Raw genomic sequence first — 19,840 nt, forward strand, 5'->3', positions numbered from 1 at the left:
CAGCGGTGGCCATTTTGGTTGCGCCTCTGGAACCTCTCCCCTCCTCAAACGCCCCCGATGGTTTCACTCCCACAGACGCCTCTCTCTCCCCCGCCCGGTCCCACCGTGGGTTTAGTGTCCCTAATCAGCTTACACATATTTTATTTTCATAGTTATGACACAGTGGGTATGGATTAGGAGTATAAAGGCCTTTGCTTGTGTTTCTATCCCCCCCTCCCCCTCTGATCTCTCACCCAGTTCAACTCACTAGCAGTCCTCTCCCTTGTGCTCACCCTTGCGCTTTCAAAGACTTATGTTACCTCTCTCTCTCTCTCTCTTTCTGTCTCTCTCCCTATCTCTCACTCTATCTCTCTCTTTCGCAGCAAATGCAGGTGGACCCTCACAAACTGGACATGAATGGGAAGCTGGACCTGTTCAGCCGGCCCCCCGCCCCGGGGGTCTTCCCTGGGTTCCCCTACACCCACGAGCTGGCCAGACCCCTCTTCTCCTCCACAGGTAAATGGACTGACTTATATAGCACCTTATCCCAAAGTGCTTTACAATGGCCTGTCATTCACCCATTTACACACCAATGGCGGCAAGTCACCCTACAAGGTGCCGGCCCGCTCATTGGGAGCAATTTGGGGGTCAGTGTCTTGCCCGAGGACACTTCGACATGTGACCAGCCGGGGTTCGAACCGCCGATCTGCCGACCTTGCGATCATTAAACGCCGACTCTACCTCCTGAGCCACAGCCGCCCCCTAAGCAAGGGGGAAGCGGACCCCCCCTCTCCCTCTCCCCCTTTCTGGGCTTCAGGCAAAAACAATAGGCAGCCCAGCGAGGGGTTTTGTGGACGGAACTCTATGCAAACTCTGCTCATTAGCTACACCGCTACCTGTCACGTAGAAGGAGCTTCACTCAGGTGAGGGGAAACAGCGTTGCTGTCTCGTTTCCGAGTGTTTTTCTCAGTCCTCCCCTGTTCTCCTAATTTGAATCGCTGTTGTTGTCAATGTCGTGCCAGACAGGCCAAGTCAGACACATGAATATGGATGGGGGTATGTCAGGGTAATTGACTGGTAGCTCTGCATTGAAGGGCAACATGAGGGGCGGTTGCCCTTTCCCGTGGTAATTATGCGCCCGCCGTGTCATACACGCAACTGTAATAGGCTCTTTCGTTAACGATTCGTAGGAAGCGTCACATGCTGTTTCTTTTCTCTTCTTTGTACGAAATAAATAGCCCCCTCCCGAAAGAGCCACCCCTGTCCTCGATGCGTACGCACGCACGCACGCGCTCACTTCGTTATATACAGTATCTATCAAGAGGGAGAGAATGGCAGGTGGTAATTGCTGTTTGGCTTGCTCTCAGGCAACCGTCGGTAACCCTGGGAAACATCCGAAATCCTCCACTGGTTTTTGATTGGATTGTTTGGCCAGTTAGCATTGAGACTATGAAACAGGGCTTGAATCCCATTAGGGTTAGCCAATATCTTTGTGTGTGGAGTGTCTGGGAGGTCATGAGGTGAGAGGTCAACGTGTTTAGTTTTTTTTGGGGGGGGGGGTTATTGGGTTGTTCTCCCTGGAACCCTCGTTAGAGGCTGTGCTGGATGACAGCTGGGGCGCCACCGTTTTGAGTGGACACACATTTTAAATTTTTGGCATTTAGCAGACGCCTTATTCCAAAGCGACTTACAATCAATACATTTGACTAAGCAAGTGAATCATCAATCCACCAGTCGTAGCAGGAAGAGTAATCCAGCTCAGGCCCGAGGCCACTGATAGAAGGATTTTTTTTATTTTTTTTTATCAAGACACTGGAGAAACAGAAACAGTACAAGGGGGGCAAATAGTTTAAGTTATTAGGGGACACAGTAGAGGGGAAAAGCGGGTGTCTTCAGGAGACGCAGTGCTGGGGGGCAGTAGATGTCTCAGGAGGAGCAGTTAAGGTGTAACCTGAAGAGGTGGGTCTTCAGTTTACGACGGAAGATGGGGAGTGACTGCAGTTCTGACAGCCGTGGGAAGCTCATTCCAAAGTAACATGGCTTCTCTCGCTCTTTCTCTCTCCCTTGCTTTCTCTCCTGCTCCAATAGGCTCTGGCCATCCGGCCGCCTCCCCTTACGGCCCCTCCCCACACCACAGCGGCTTCCTGCCTCCCAGCCACTTGGCAGGTAAGTGTAAGTAGCACCACGTTTCACAGAACATCTCCCTCCTCTTCCTCTTCCTCCTCCTCCACCACCTCCTCCTCCTCCTGCTCTCTCTTCCTCTCCGTTACTTCTTGCTCTCTTGTTGTGGATAATAAAACACAAACAGTGGACACAGCACGGTTTGACAGTTCCGCTGTCGCCTAGGATATTTATTGTTTTGGGAGAAGTGTTTGGTTTAAAGGTTAAGAGGGATGGATGTCCTTCGTTGGCGAGGCTAGCCATCCTGTTGCGCAATCTCTTCCCCTGAATCTCACTGTATGTGTAGAGAGATACTTCCCCGGTGACTCATAACAGAAGTTGAACCAACCCTGTCTGGCTTGCTGTGGAAGGGCCACAGTGCCTAGCTGACGTCTCTTTCATCCCCCCACTCCTGTTTTCCATCCATTGTGTCCAGCTGAAGGTTTTTTCTTGTTTTTTGGTTGTTTTTTTTCACAAGACAGAGCTCTTCTGTCTTATTGCATACGGCCTTCGAGAGAAGCAGATGGCCTTAGCAAATATGACATTTTACCTTTTTCTCCGGGCTCTTAAAGTTGAGTTTGTCTCTCAGAGACAGGGTAATAGAAGCGTTGGTATTCCGCTTGTGTTTTCCATCACAGACATTGTTTGGGTTCAGCGCAGCGAGGTGGTTTCACGGGATAAGCTCTTGAGTCAATCCAATTTGAGTTGATAAACACCTGGTGTGCGAGGGGGGGGGGGGGGGGGGGTCGAGGAACGCTTGAAATGATTACACAAAGATTTGGGGAAAAATCAAGTGCATATTTTATTTTATTTTTATGCTGACACACCGTTGCATTGCCAGTTTAGTACAGATGGAACATATTCATTAGGATTTCCATTGTACAATGATTCACCACTGACACAAACGGGTCAGGGCCCGATGACACATTTCAACCAGTGGTTCTTGTGAAGTGAAATGGGTTTTCACATTTTGATAGCACACTTCTGTTGTTCCCTGCCAGCTCAGGTATGTATGCGCCGTCATTTAGCGAAGAGGCTATTTGCGGAGCGCCATGTAAACTGATATGAAAAAATGGCCTTCCTAGAATCTACCAGACACGGTTCTATCTCCGAGCACCTTTGTGTACTGTCCTGTACTGTTTCGGCACCTTTACACACACCTCCCCAACTTCCCCTAACTTAGCTTTGTAGTTCAGATCCTGCTCCTAATTCCTCAGAACTCAGTCTCCCATCAGGCAGTGCGTCTTCCCCATAACGTCAGGAGGGTCACAGGAGGGCTCCGCTCCATTACGGTCGGTGGGACTTTAAAAAGCCCACGGTCCACGAGGCCAGTAGCATGCCAGCCTAGCTACAGTAGGGATTATCAAAAAGCAGGATGGCAGAAAAAAAAAAAAAAACACCACAGCTCCGCTTGTAAGAGAAAAGCCGAGTGGAACGGTCGGGCTCCTCCAGCCAGCCCTTGCTAATCCCTGTTTGGCATTTTGCAGATCCATTCAGTCGCTCCAGTACCTTTGGCGGCCTCGGCAACCTTTCAACCAGTGCCTTCGGAGGATTAGGCAACCCCTCGCTTGGTAAGCGCCCGGCCCCCCCCTCCCCCCCAACACCACCACCACTACCCCAACCCCCCCCCCCCCCCCCCCTTCCCACCCCCATGGCCAAACACATAGCACAGCGCAGCTTTAGACCACAGGGAGGGCCAGAAGGAAAGGAATCAAGGCACTTAGCTCTGCATCAAATGCCAACAAAAAAAGAAAATGAACACAGGGAGGACCAAAAAGGCAGGCAGTGCGCCCCTCCCACCGACCCCCCTCCCTCCACTCCCAACCCCCAGTAGCCTGGCTTTAATCTGACAGCAACACTGCCAACGCGCACTCCCAAGCTCGCTGTTTGGTTGCTATTCATGTATTAATTATTCTACAAGCCCCCTTCACACCACTGTGGAGGGCTCTCTCCTCCTCCTCCCCTTCCTCCCCCCTCTCTCTCTCTCTCTCTCTCTCTCTCTGTTTCTCTCGCTTATTCTCCTGTGCCAAATGGGGCTGCCCGGTAGCGAAATGGATGTCAGTGAAATAGACACGCTGTGGAATGCTAAGGTCTCCTTGGCTTTTCACAACCCTCACCCCCAGAGGGCAATTGAGTCCCCTGTCATCCCAGTGAAAAGGCCCTGAGAATCAGACGAGAGAATGGTGGGGAGGAGGGGGGGGTGGGGAGGCAAGGCGAGGCCCTTGGTCCAGCAGCAATAAGTGCAGAAGGGGGAAGCCATTAACCTCCCAGTCTTTGTAAGCAGAGCTTCAGCAAAGAGCTCCGAAAACCTCAGGAGACAAAGACTAAGCTGCTTTTGTTGTTGATTTTTTTTCTCGGTGTGTGTGTGTGTTCTTTTTCCCTCCTCAGTCTCCAGTCTCTTGTGTGTCCAGGAGGAGGTTTAGCTCTCTAACAAACTCTCTCTCTCCCCTTGTCTTCTCTCCTCTTCTCTCCCTGTCCTCTTTCAGGCTCTAACAGTGTCTTTGGCCACAAAGAGGGTCCGGGGGGTCTGCCCGGCTTCAGCAGCCCCCACCACGACACTTGGAACCGGCTGCACCGGACCCCGCCCTCCTTCCCCACGCCGCCGCAGTGGCCCAAGTCGGCAGACGTCGAACGCAGCAACTCGGCCAACAGCCACGAGCGAGAGAGGGAACGGGAGCGGGAGAGAGAGAGGGAGCGGGAACGAGAGAAAAGGGACTCGTCCGTCGGGAAGGAGGAGAAGGATAAAGACAGGTGTGTAGTCCCATATGAAACTCGATACGGAACGGGTTCTTTTACATTCACCGATGGGGGAAAATATGATGTTCTATGCACGTCCAATACGTTTTCTGTGATGAACACAAGCCTCTAGATCACGTCTTCCGACATGGGTAAATAAATCTTTCCGTTCTATGTTTTTGTCTCTCTCAGAGATTCCGTGGACCGCAACCGCCACTCGAACCGCTCGTCCCCGGCCTCGGCGCCCGTCAGCTACCAGATCAGCAGCCTGATCCGCTCCAACAGCCAGAACTCCAGCGACTCAGGCCGCCACCACAGCGGTAGCGCCGACCGGGTCCGGGAGGCGGACAAGGAGCTGCTGGAGCGCCACCACCGGGACGCCGCCGCCCTGCTGGCCGACGTCAAGGTGAAGGAGAGCCGCTCCCCGGGGAAGGAGGTCCAGGACCGGCGCTCCTCGGAGGACGCCGTCAAACCTGCCCACCGCTCGCCCTCCCCGTACTCCAAGGCCGTCATCCTCACCGAGTCTGGCCTGAAGATGTCCGGCGGCCCACCGCCCACGCTCAAGGACGGCGATCGGAAAGACCACCTCCCCCCCGCACCGCCCGGTGGCGACCTGATGCACAAGGTGAAGAACGACATGAAGATCAAGGAGGAGCGCAAGGAGGACCAGGAGGTGATGGTGGTGAGCTCCGAGCCCACCCCGCAGCAGCAGCAGCCCCCCGCCCCCCCTCCGACTCTCCAGGCCCAGCCCGGCCACCACCACCACCACCACCACCACCACCCTCCCCTGACCCAGCAGCCCCCGCCCCCCTCCCCGCGCTGCAGCGAGATGCCCACCCACGGCTCCCTGCACGGGGTCCACATGGCCCACTCCCTGCCCCTCTCCATGAGCGCCATGCACCAGATGGGCAGCCTCAACGTGTTGGACCGCGCCCGCATGGCCCCCTTCATGGGGGTGAGCCCCCTGGCGGCGGCGGCGGGGCGGGAGCGCATGCCCCCCCAGGCCTTCCCCTGGGACCCCCTGAGGGAGGCCTACCGCAACCTGGACCTGCAGCGCCGCATGGACTTCCAGCTGCGGGCCGAGCAGAGCCACCGCTTCCCCAACATGTACGAGCAGGAGCGGGCGTACCGGGAGCGCGAGGCCCACGACTACTCGCACCACGAGCACCTGCTGGAGGTGCGGCGGGAGCACGAGAGGATGAGGCAGCAGGCGGAGGAGAGGGAGCGGCTCCACCTGAGGGAGGAGCTGGACCGGGCGCGCCTCCACCAGCTCCACCAGTCCCCCATGGAGGGCCACCTCCCCCACATGGCCCCCTTCATGTCCCACCTGGGGGGCATGCCCTACCCCAGACTCAGCCCCTCCACGGGGCACAACGGCCTGCTCAACAGAACGCCCCCCACCGCCGCACTTAGTGCCCCCCCTCCCCTAGTGCCCGCTGGCAGCGCCAGAGCGGCCTCCCCTAGAAGGACTACCCCCCTCACCACCCAGGACCCCCGGGATTACTCGCCCTCTCGCAACCCCAAGGAGGTGGAAGCCCGGTAGCTTCATAGACGCTGAAAGGACGCACTCGCCCTGTTGGAAAAATCTTTTAGAGAACAAAATGCACTGCTTTTTCAAGGGGGGAAAAAAGCAACAGTCAAGATGAAACAGTATGATTGTACAAAGTAAAGATTTGTAAGGCTAAAGAAGCACATGCCATGTTTATATGGACGGGTGGAGGAGAATGTCGGTGAAAAGAACACGAATCAAAAAGTATGTGTATGTTCACGACCGACTTAAAATTTGATAATATTAATATATTAATCCAATATCTTTTTCCCGCTTTTGCGCGAAAGAGTGAGATAATGAAATGAGTTTGTACATTTCCTATCCTCGTTCCATGTAAAGACATCATTTTTATGAATTTGTATTTTGTGCATTAGTAACGCTTTTTTTCCAATATTTATCCGAGTCTATTGTGAAGCATATCATTGATGCCCCACAGTACCGACTGGAATTCAGTTTTTACCCTTTCGACAGTAATTTAACCTCATGGTACCTGGAAATACTCATTAATGACAATGTACAACGATACATTACAGATTTGTTTTGTTTATTTGTTTTGCCTTTGAGATATGCAGACAAATATATATTACGAGGTCTTTGTTCGGTCTCTGTAAAGAAAATTCATGTAAATATCTTGTTGATATTCCTTGCGGCAAAATTACAATGTAAATTTATTAGGCTTTTTAAATGTTTCTAGAAAAATAAATGAAATCAAACAGAACCACTTCCCTATTGGAAACCATGGCAACAGACGAGCCTGCCCAATGGGAGGGAGAGCATCAGAAAGGGGGCCTGGAAGGATCATCTGCAATCTATGCAAAGAGGCACTGAGCACCCTGATGGAGAGACCACCTGATGGAGAGACCACCTGGTGGAAACATGGGATCATGTTGATTCAGCGGAAGGAACTTGGATTAACTCAACATGGTTTTATTTTCGGGAAATATGGAATTACAAAACGTAAAGACTTCCAGGTCACAGATTCACTGTGCCAGAAGCTTACAGCCCCGGTGAAACAGACAGCAGGAGGAAACAGGCGTTTGATTGGGCGGCAAATAGGACTTTCTCTGTCGACCTTGTGGTGTTGTGCAGTTGTTTTTCTTAGACTCTTGTATACAAAACAAGTAGAGTTTTAGGCGTGCAAAAAAATGAAAATGAACATTCATGGTTTAAAATGTACGGAATAAAGTTTGAACCTAAGATCTTCTGTATTTTCGCTTTTTTATTTTATTTTTTATTATTCATTCAGTTATACATAGTATACATCAGGGGTCTCCAACCTTTTTTCATCGGAGAGCTACTTTGAAAAAATGAATGTGGCCCGAGAGCTACTCATGTCATTACTTTTACTAGGCCTACATTTATTCACACAACATATCAAAACACTCTTAAATTCAGCATGCTCTGTTTCAAGTGTCAATGTGTAAGCTCACTATCTTCACATCAAAGTCATAGAAAACATTATTATCTTCTGTATCCATATATCAATGTATCACCTCCATTCACATATCAAAAGCATATCATCATTTTATGGTCCACATGTGCCTATAATAAGTGCATTCACATCAAAGCCATAGAAAACTTTAGGCCTAATTTTTTTTTTACTTAGGCCTACTACTTTTTTTTCTCCTTTAACTTATTTTCTGTATCCATATGTCAATGTATCACATCACCCCCATTCACATATCAAAAGCGTCACATTTTGTATTACCGTACACGTGTAAGTGCATTCACCTTTTCTATTTTTTTCAGTCAGAAAACATTCATATTTTTTTTACTTATAACTACTTTTATCTTCTATTGTCTTTGTCTCTTTAAAAAAAAAAAGTGTGCATGTGTGTAATAAGTGCATTCACTCGTTCCTAGCACTTATATTAGTGAGATTGTCACTGCATGGAGTCTACAAGAGTTGTGTATGCTGGAGTGTATCCACTTAGGCAGTGGTGTAGTCTACGTGATACGCAGGACTACGCCGTATACCCACTAGGAAAGGCCAAGGATTTGCGTATACCCACTAAAAAATGTGCGAGGATACGTAACGGCGTTTTGTGACAGAACTTTCACACTTTTATTCATAAAATTCACCCCGTCTGTGTTACGAAGCACTTACTTCGAACTTTCTGACATGTTTGTTATCGCATAACCAGTCGTTCAGAATGCTAGTCTCAGTATTTCCCCTACAATTGCCTTGGGGTGGGCGGGCCAGACCTCCACACACAGCTTCGTGCCGCTGGAGAATGGTTTTGTTTTTGTTTTGTGTGCGCGAGCAACGCGAGAGAGTTTTTGCAGGGTGAAAGCTCTGCAGAAGAAAGTAAGCAAGTTGAAACGTTAGCAAATATAATTACTGTGTTCTGACAGAGAAAGTTGGTTCAAATTAGTCGTTATTATTGTGATTAGAAAGTGTCTGATTATAGTTTCATGGTGAGAATAATAGTGTCAAAGAACTAGCTAGCTAGCTCAAAGGTGATTAGATGAGCTAGTCTGCTGCACACATGCCAGCTAAAGAGCTAACTGGATGCACTTTATTATTTTACTTAAAGTATATATACAATCTTTCTTATTCTGCTAGAATTGGGCTTTATGGTAATACCATAATGGTATATTTACAGTACATGGACAGTGGATTGAAGCATTGGAACAAACCCTCACTCATTGGAAATGTCTGTTTTTTGTAGTTGGACATACGATTTTCTTACAGGTGAGAGAGTAAGTAAAGACAGTATCTGACTCCACAGCAACCCAATATTCAATTAGAATGATGTTATGATTTGATATGAATTCAATGTATACCTCTTATTAAATTATAAATACTCTGGTTGTTATATTTGCCTTTTGGTTGACAGCAAAAGAGGGAGAGAGGAGGATAGAGAGGGAGAGGAGGAGGAGAGAGAGCAGGATGGTGTCGGCACACCAGAGAGACAGCAAGAACCAGGTGAGAAAGTGGACATGTAGTCAAGACCACATAAGTAGCCTTGAGAACCGATGGTTCTCGAGCCTAACGGCCCTTAGGGGGCAGGAGCCTATCCCCTGTTTCTGTAGCGTGAGGCAGCTTGATGTACAAGTACAGTCCATGCCACCCCCCCCCCCCCCAAGGCAGCAAACACCGGTGTAGATGCATACTGTATGCGTAAGTGAGTGTGGTGGTGCTTATGGGGTGTCGCTACGGGACAGGTGTCGCTCTGACTGGGAGGGCAAAATCACAGTATACCCACTAGAAAAAACTAGACTACACCACTGCACTTAGGTTCACTCTTATAGAGTAGGCCTAATTTAAATGCACATCTGTCAGAATGACAGATTTCATTACATTCATATCAGAAAAAGCTGATTCGCAAAGGTATGTAGAGACAAATAAATATTAGTAGTATTAGATACTTTCAGGGCTGCTTGGTGAATATTCTTATAGTTTTCTGGGTCTACCAGGCTCTACAGGGTTGACACTGAACAGTTAAGCTGTCCACAACTATACGGTTTTTTTATAAACATGGATTTTTATATTCGGTTTGGGGGTTTCGTCCACGTTAAAAACGCAGTATATTTGCAGTATATTTTTTATGTATTTTTATATACGAAAAACATTTATCACGGCCTATCTCACCTACCGTCTTTTCAGCGTTGCTTTCAGCTTCTCAGTTCGTAGCCTGCTACCCGCAGGAAAGTCCCGTGCAAAGTTGCTGTGGACCTGAGTGTAGTGGCGCTCAACGTTGCATCTTTTACCGACTGAAACGGTACTACCACAGACAAGGCACACACACTTGTCCTTCACATTTGTAAGAAGAAAAAAAAACTCGGTTTCCCATCCCTCATGGAAATAGTATGTTTTCTGCATTTCCTTGACAGGGCCACTTTCTTTTCTCAAGCTCATCATAAATCAGCCAATTTACTACACTGGCTTGCTAACACCGAAGTCTGCTTTACCTCAGATACAGTAGTAGCCTACACTACTCCGCTTTAGCTCTGTAGCTAACTTTACCTCAGATACAGTAGTAGCCTATGAATGAATGAATGGTCTTTATTGTCATTGATATAGTACAGGTACCAAACAACGAAATTTGGTACTACAGTCCCAGTGAGCAATTTTACGTTGATTAGACGTCTAAACAACGTCTAAATGGCCCGTAGACGTCTAGGCGAAATCGAGGCTAAATATCAGGCATTTTGGAAATTTAAAAAACGTCTATGTTTAGACGTTGAAATGCTGTTGAAACATAGACGTTGTTTCCCTGTCTATGTTTCAACGGCATTTCAACGTCTAAACATAGACGTTTTTTCCATTTCCAATTTGGCCTATATTTAGACCTTGAAATGCCGTTGAAATATTATGTTCCTGGAGGTACTGCAATACCAGGTCGATGCGTGGTGTGGACGGAGCAAGCCCCTATTCCATCTCCCTGCTCCAAAAATCAATTTAATATAACGTCCCCGGGTAGGGGACGTATCAGATATTAAACTGATAAGAACAGATACACTTGATCTTAGCCAAAAGGCCGAGAAGCGATACCCGCGATGGTTTCGAGGGAGGGTAGTCATTCTCTGGCACGTCAATGTAGGTCACGGTTTAACCACAACAATAGTTTCTATAGGCATTCCACTATATAATAATAATGGTATTAGTGGAATAGTGTTTTAACAATAATAATGTAGTGCCAATGTACAAAACATCCCAAAAATACTACTTTTCACTGTTCCAACCGGGAAATTCAATACGTCCCATGGTCACGTGGTAACCCGTCTCCAATCGTAGCGAAAGAAAGCATTTGTTAACCAAAATTACATTAACCGCAAACTGGAAATAATAACCAACCGGTTACATGTAGCAAAACGTAATGCGATTATTATGTGACGTTTTTTGTATTTAAGAAAGCAAATTTTAACGATATTTCCTTTTAACGATCAGTTTCTATGGACCTCTTTGAATTAAAAGAAAAGGACAAAGAAGAATATGCCTGTAAGCAATGCGTTTGTATTTTTAAAATATAACTGGTCTTTCCTCTCATTCTGTGCTACTTGTTCCTGTTTAAAGTTGTTCATGTGCTTTGATCTTTGTTTGAAAAGCCACTGATGACTCTACAATGATCACGTGCCGATGTGTTGACAGACGATAGCAATTTGATTGAGAGCTGATCTTTTTTTGTGTGTGTATTGGAGGGGGTGGGGCATAAATCCTGGATTGAAATTGGAAAAGGTTTCCAGGGTGAATTTATTTGGTGAGGGTTTTTTTTGTAGGCTACATCAAAAACAGGCAGCGAGGTAGCTCGCGATTGGAGACCCATGGTATACATGCTCATTCTCTGAGAGGTCTTGAGTCCACACTACCGTTGCATGTCCTCCACCTCTCGTAGAATGTTGATTCAACAATAATATACAAATCACTGGAAGCTACAGTGTTTTATAGATTTGCCAATAAAATGTTTGCTCACCTCATGTAAGGAGCATTGCTGGAAGAATCATAAAGAAGATATACTGTCACGTATATCACTACAGTAGCTAAGCTATCTGATCATTTCACTGTAATCTGTCATACATCAGCTGCAGAGCTCTACCTGGGATCAATAGAGATGGGGACAAGGCCATAGAGGGTGGGACTAATAGGACATTGATTTTGTAAGAAAGCAGGTTTTGAGTGTTTGTGTTGCAGGTAACCGGTATTGACTGGCGGCCTGGCGGAGGTATTGACCTGCGGTCTGGACTCATTAAGGAGAGCAATGCATGGGAGGCAGGCTATCGGATGTTAGAGGAGAGGCTCCCTCTCTCCCCTCCTCTCCACTCATCTGCTTCGCTAATGAGCCCGGAAGGCCCTCTGGAGTGGGGGGGGGGGGGGGGGGGGGTTGGGGGTGTAGGGGCGCCCCGACCAGCTTATCGACAAGGCCCTCCTCGGTCTCTCCCGAGCGCCTGTCCAAAGACGGCCAATTCATCGTGATCTCTCCCCCCGTCTCTCCATCTGGCCAGCCCCCAGACTCCCACCAATCCCGCTCCCTGGGTACTAGAGCATAATGACAGCACGGATGAAACCGTGGCGAGGTCATTAAGGGAGGTTATTGAAAATCGATACAGATCCTCTGTCTCACACACACACACACACACACACACACTCTGGCAGGGATTTTTTAAAAGGGCTCCTGGAAAAGACTGCCTGCCAGAATGGCCTGGTGTATTGGGAAGACTTAAATCACTATCACTTTCAATTTAGGCCGGTGGTAATTGAGCCACATATTCCTCCGACGGGGGGCATCTGTTGGCTGCGTGTCTCCCACTTTACTGCCATGTGCTTTTATTTCTAATCATCGAGTCAACAGCAGGTGCTTAACCTCTATCTGTTACAGCACAGTGCATTTTTGTTATAGCGAGGCCTGTTATTGACTAGTTTTCATGAGCGAAAAAAACACCTTCCATTTTCTCAGCTTCCATGCCTCATCCAGCTTTGTTCTGTTCATTTTATGGCTGGAGAGTTAAGAGGGTCTCCGGAGATGAAAGACTCCATCAATTTCACTCATTGTCCAGCAAGGTCCATTTATTTCAGCACACAATCCGTCATCAGCTGGGAATCAATTGACACACTGCATAGCATATCTATCTATCTATCTATCTACCTATCTATCTATGTATCTATATCTCTATCTATAACTCATAGCATCTAACGTAACGTCTGCCGTTGCCTTTAGCAACTCAATACTCGTTTGAAACGCCTTTTTTTCATAGGTTATTATGACATGCTATTCTCAGTAATTCTTGTTGAAACCTTAGACTGAAACCTTATTTCCTGCTTCAGAAACAATATTGTAGAGAACAAAGGGGTAGACTAGCTTGCCCTAAACGGGTATCGAACTCACAACCTTCCACTTAAAAACCTGCCATGCTAGCTACACCACCAAGAGAGTTACCGTAAGTCCCTTGGTGGAGCTGCTAACGGGCCAGGGTCCTTACAATATATGATATATATTATACACTTACTGTCGTCACTGTTATGTTTATATGATTCCCACAAAATCAGGAATTGTATTTACCTCAAAGCTCCTTTTCAGGCTGTGTGTAGAGTATTAGCACATTTATACATTTTACTGCATAATTCCAATAAAAAAGAGTTGAGTGGTACCCGAGGTAGGATATTGTTCTTTGTTCTGATAATCCCCCTGCATTTATCTGTGAGAAACCTCGATGCTAGAGGTTGGGATTGGATTTTCATGGTCTCAAATACCTCCAAAAAGCTACTGGCACTGAACTCACCCCAGAGCCACCAAACAGTGGAGCAGGCCCGGGGGCTTCGCTAGGCACAATGGAACCTTCTAACACCGTGCCAACCTAATAAGATGGGCATTGAATGAATGGTTCAGTCCAAGCCTCTTTTCTCTCTTTCTTGTTCCCCCTGATAAAACATGTATGAAACCGTTTTGAACAGCTATGTAGCAGCTCCCTAGACTCACTAGACCCCCCACCCCCCCCAGCAAGGCCTAATGCATTAGTTCCCATTTGGAGGCTGTTTTGAAATGGAGATTGGTAATGAGACTGGAGGCCCCATGATCGCATTTGAATTGCTCTGGGCTCCGCTGGGCCTGGTGATTTGGAGAAAAGGGGGTTCTACTGTGAGTTCAGACCCACGTCTCTGTGGAGGGACAGCACACAGCTCTGTGTTGACTACCAGACTATTATCTGAACCAGGAAGCGATGGCAGAGTAAACCACGTTTAGGGCTTTTACGGCATGTCGTTGTCGGCCGACACAGCGTCTGTGTACTGTGTGTATATGTTTCTCCCCACCTAAAAAGGCTACCTGCATACATGATATTACCCTCTCCCATCTTTTTATAGCACTAAATGTCAACAGATAGCCAGCTGAGAGTATCCAGGACAGTCAGGAGTTAAGAACTGGACTTAGACGCAGCCAGATGGTGTGAATTCCAGGCCCGTGTGACAAAGTGCTGTCTAATGTCTTTGCACCTCTGGCCCAACGGCAAATATGCTTGCTATCTCACACGGCTATAAGGCTGTGCAAAGCCTGTGGCCTAAGAGAGTGAATATAAATCAGCACATTTGGAAACAGAAGAGTCTCAGAGTGAGGTGTGGATTGGAGACAGGGAAGAGAGGGAGAGGGAGAGGGTGGGGGAGGGGCCGACAGAGCTAGCTAGTAGCCAAAATAATTTTTCCACTTTCATTCATTTTTAAGGATTTTTTCAACGGTTTTAGTGGAACCACACAATCTCCCACACTGGCAGTATTATGTTCATGAGCCATAAAAAAAAAACGAATAACATTAATGCAGCTGGGTGCAGCTGGCAGAGGTGGTCCTCTCGTTCAGGGGGCCACAGGTTGGCATGGCTACCTTGTTCCCTGTTCTTTGTGTGGGTAAAAGAGGACCCAGGGAGAGGCGGGGGGGGGGGCAAAGAGGAGGCCCCTCTAAATAGTTATGGATAAAAGGAAGTTCTTCAAAAAATTCAAAAAAACATTTCGAGGCAGATCGTAGACACACGGCTCGTCCAATTTGGCACGCCGAACGCACATGATTAGGCGGCGTCGAGACGTTAATCAAAAGTGGTTCAGTCTTTGAAGGGGTGGCGAGAGACCCTGCCAGCTGGTGACAACATGGCTTGTGTGCACAGGGCCAAGAGTGAAGTTTATTTGAATGTGGATCTTGTCGTGACCGTATTCCTCTGGAGCTCTGTGAGCAGAGCAACTACTGCCTGGCTCATCGCTACCATCGCCTCAGAGCAATTCTGGCACCAGGCAAGATGGAAGTTTTTCCAAGCAGCGGAATGAGAATTATGATTTACTCCATCCCCTCCGGTGGTGTGGGAGATTCATAAGCATTTATTCTGTTTGACGCTCACAGATATCTGGCACCGGGTTTTGGCTCCCATGTAGAAAGTTTTCCTTTCCAATAAAGAATGATTATATCAACAGTGGTTTTATTTTCACAAAATGTTTGGAGTTTCTTAAACAAATTCCACATACTGTAGAGTGCACGTACCTGTCATTATAACAACACCTCGGATTGTGGAGATGAATAAATCTAGGATTGGAAACATGTTGATACATTTTAAAACATTAAACGCACTAGAATAACACGCTTGAAGCTTGAAACGAGGGAGTTGGACTGTGTTTCAAACCCTCTCTGTTTCAAACCCACATAAATCTATCCCCTGCATTAGTATCTGGCAATTTCATAGGGAAATAGGGTCCTAATGTCACTTCACTTTGGGTGCAGGAAGCAGCGGTCAGCAGTCTCCACTCAGTGTGTTTTTACACTGGAACACTTCCATCCACCTCGGTTTTAATTACTGTCAGCAAGAACCGTGAAAGGTGCCAGCATCCTGACACGGTGGCAATGTGCATGCAGAGAGCTTTGATTACATTTTGTCCCTCATGCACAATGTGGTGTTGGAATTCCACTGGCATCCAGGCAGCACATGCCTCATATTATACACCATCCACATCCTAGTCTCTAGTATCATATTATTGTTTGCTGAATTGAACAGCAAATATGGAATTATTATTATTATTATTATTATTATTTTCGGTATGAGTCTGTGTACAAACATTGAATGGCACTACTTCAGAGACGTGTATTTGATCAAATCGGTTCAAGTGTTGAAGTATAAATCATTTGTGACTGCTCCTGGTGTTTCTGGACACCTCTCGGAAATGAGAAAGACGTCAAATTCGTCTTTAAAGTTTTTTGTTTTTTTTTCAGATTTTCGTTTTTTTTAGCTAACATTCAACTCGAAGATGTGAAGTACCCACTCGTTATTTTTCCGAACAGTTTTACGTTCATTAAATAAGTGTAATCTATAACACAATGACTTCGTTTCTTGTTGTTTGATGGGGATTCATTATCTTTGATGGGGATTTTCTGTGCTTAGTGATTTCCGGTGTAGCAACTTTCAAATACTCATGTCGTCTTCAATTTGTTTCCGATTTCAATGTATGATGCATCATTTGAAAGCTTACAATCTGTAGTTTAAGCACATGTAAAAAAATGAAAAATGATTTCGCCTACAGGTAGCCCTTTTCATTGGGCTGTCACATTTTGTTATTGTTTTGTATTGTATTGATATTATATATCATTTGGTTATGTTATGGATTATGATGTGTTATATCTGATGGCGATTGGTTAACAATTTAGTCTAATGCATTTTTATTCATGTTAGCACTACATGAAGGACTCCTCAACAGTGTCACATACAGTACATTTCTCTGGTACATGTTGTGTTTTCATGGCTCATTGGCAGTCTCTGCATAGAGTAACAATGAGGGTGAGGCCAGATGCTGGATGAAAAAAAGGCTTTAACAGGAACATTCAACATTCCACCCCTGGCCTTGAGAACCAGGCCCTGGCTTCTGTAGATCTGTCTGGCAGCACCCTCTGAAAGGCGCTTATCTGCTATCTGAGCAGGAGTTCCATGCACACGATAACAATCCCTATCTTATCTCACTCTGTTCGTTAATGTCACAGCTTAAGGGCTGCTCTTCCACTTGCAATGGGGCTTGCAGAGCGGATTGTTTGCAGATTAGTCAACACAGGCCTTTGTAGGGGGGTTGGAGCGTGTTCAAATGCTTGCCTTGTCCTGCAGACGTTCTTCTGTGCACACGTCACCATGTGAGCTGCCTCATGCTTGCTTGTGTGTCAGATGATAGGGACACAACACTGGGGCTGGTAGGCAGGATTACACAACTTCAATTAAACCAAAGGATGCAATGCGAAAACAATGGCCTTGCGTAGGAGGGAAAGCATGGAGGATTATTGTGTTGATGGCCCATCAAGATCAATGTGCCCAACGATGTTTTTGGATGTGAAACCTATGATTAAATATCATTGTAATTATAGCACACTGATACTAGGAGGGCATAAACCAAAAGATGAGTCGTTAGTCGTTAATGTGTGCGGTTGGCGCTTATTAAGCTAGGAATAAACCCGTACAAAACTATTTCATGTGTGGCCTGGTCGACAGAGCCAAGTTCATAATTATCGTACTGTGACACCAAAAGAGCCAAGCGAAGCTCCATTGACTCCAGCCATCTGGCTATCTCACACACAACCCCTTGGCTACACAGTGGCTCACTCAGCGATCGACTGGGGTGTTGAAGGCCAGCTATTTAACACATCAGAACAACAAGTACTGCTATCAAGCAGGCCCTCTACATGCCTCGTATCTGTGCCGCCCAAGAATGTCTCTTATCTCTCCCATACTCTGCTTGTTGGTTTAAGCCAAACAGCATTCTGCCCACATTCTCTATATCGTACAGCATTGTGAGGGATAGAGCAGACCTTGACAGATAGGTTAACTCTGAGAGATGTGGGTGGGAATTTAACCCTTTCCGGGTTCAAAAGGGTTCACTTTTGGTTCTGATTGCTGGAGGAAATGATAGTTGTAAAAGGGTATATTGCTTTCTCCAGTACTCTTTACACAATTTCTGTACGGTACACTGAGTGTAGTGAATAGGTAAAGATACAACACCGCCCTTCACTTTCCCAGCATGCTCTGCGCTATCAAAAGATTCACAGTTCAAAATAATGGCCCACATTTCACATTATTAAAATACATTCTCTCACCTGATTATAATAGATTGTAAATAGCACCTTCGTTCTTGTGTGATTATTTTTTACTTCTATAGAAACAGGTCTAATAATTTGGGTTCTCGGAGTGGAATCACAAGCAGCTCATTGCTAACCCTAATATTCTTTGTTGTTGCAGAATGGTTTTAAATGAAAAGTATAAGTGCGGTGTAATTACAATTCTGAGGGTATTAAATCCAATATCACAATGAATGTAATTTTATTTGCTTGTAATCTTTCTCACCCAGGCTAATAGGCATTTTCAAAGGGCACGCTTGGGGGCTTTAAATGACGGAGCATCTCCGAACGCAATGGCTGCTCTCTGCTCTCACTCTGTGTCTCTCTCTCTCTCTCTCTCTCTCTCTCTCTCTCTCTCTCTCTCTCTCTCTCTCTCTCTCTCTCTCTCTCTCTCTGCTCTCACTCCCTCACTCTCTCCCTCTCTCTCTTCCTGTTCTTTTGTCTTTGATTTGCAGGCAGAGGGCTTGACAGTCAGGAAGACACAGGAGATTTGTCAGCCTGTGATCTCCCAGGCTCTTTGACAAATGAGTGGCTATGGCGGAACCGGTGGTATGGCTCCTCTGCTCCTGTGGAATCCTGATGAGAGCGTTGGAGCCCTTCCTGATGAACTCAGAGAACAAAACACCCTGCCCTGGTGCATTCCAAGCAGTCCCTCCCTCCAAGTCTATCCATAGTGTGTTGTCATCATGTACACATGTAATGGTGACAATACATTTCTGCTATGACTTGTACCATTTTTTCAGTATGGGCGGCAGATCTATTGTTTATGGTTCTGCCTTGCCAAAACCAATTTAAACCAAATGTTTTAGTGGGAAGCCAAATCTAAAATATTCCCTCTGAAAAGGGGTCTGCTGAAAAATACTGATTCTGCAATTGCAAGGAACACATGCCGTCTTGTTGATACAGTGCATTCATATCTCACTGGTGAAACAATTTGGATGCAATCACGATCCAGTCAATCTTTATTACAGCAGAGTCAAGTGCTTCACCAAGCACACAATTGCTTGGCATTGATTGTGTGAATCATTTGAGACAGAATTATGCTGGAGACTGAATATGGCAAAAATAATGGTATGTAGGTTAATTCTCTTTACTTCAACATGTATAACGGAAAATCGGTAACAGCTCAACATGCCCCTATGAATGTTGATCTTCTTTTTTTAATTATTATTCCTACAGAGTACTATTAACAATAGGGAATGGTTTACTTTGCATTGATTTAGGACATTTCGATTCAAGCTACTGAAAATCACTGAATCATACACAACACCATGGTCTGCTCTGCTGCTTGGTTTAGCGTTGACTGGAGGAGGAGGAGAATGGGTCATGCAAAGAACAAGCACTACCCCTTGTGGCTCGTTTGGCTCAGTGCACTGTGGGTAATGGAGCCTCCTGCTGCTTCTGCCTACTGATAAGTTAACCTTGTGATAACACGCTAATGCCTGATTAATGTTGCACTAATTAGACACAGCTTTTCACAGTTAGTTAAGAGGACATCCTCCAGCAATTAGCCCAAGTCAGGGAGATAATTTCAGAGGGCAGAAAATAACCGTTTTCCTGGGCTCCAGTCGGTCCCATTTGACAACATTAGCATTTATTTCTCATTTATTCATTTAATTACTTGTTTGATGTTCTATACAGCTGCCACCAGTAATCTTTGATCCAATTAGGAGATATTGATTGACATTGTGGAAGTTTGATGTGTTTTACAGTCAGTTTATAATCTCATCCCCGTCTGACAATTTGCCAAAGATTCACAATGTGCTAAGTGATTCTCACATTTTCAAAAGGACAATTCATTTTTGTTGAAATGACACTGCTAACTCGAACATTCTTTACTCTGCAAGGATGGTGT

The 19,840-nt window shown here is 46.3% G+C and overlaps 1 protein-coding gene across 1 annotated transcript in view; it reads left to right on the plus strand.

Annotated features, from left to right (window-relative positions):
• fbrsl1 (fibrosin-like 1) overlaps positions 1-7,506 on the plus strand; it is a 64,693-nt gene extending 57,187 nt beyond the window's left edge. Inside the window, 5 exon segments of the mRNA XM_080532402.1 lie at positions 363-495; positions 2,068-2,145; positions 3,627-3,710; positions 4,626-4,890; positions 5,068-7,506. Coding sequence (XP_080388528.1) covers positions 363-495; positions 2,068-2,145; positions 3,627-3,710; positions 4,626-4,890; positions 5,068-6,418 — 1,911 coding nt within the window. The 3' untranslated portion in view covers positions 6,419-7,506.
• Positions 7,507-19,840: the final 12,334 nt, after the last annotated feature.

Source organism: Nansenia antarctica (genome assembly GCF_963989245.1).
Source record: "Nansenia antarctica genome assembly, chromosome: 5".
NCBI classification, from domain to species: Eukaryota; Metazoa; Chordata; class Actinopteri; order Argentiniformes; family Microstomatidae; genus Nansenia; species Nansenia antarctica.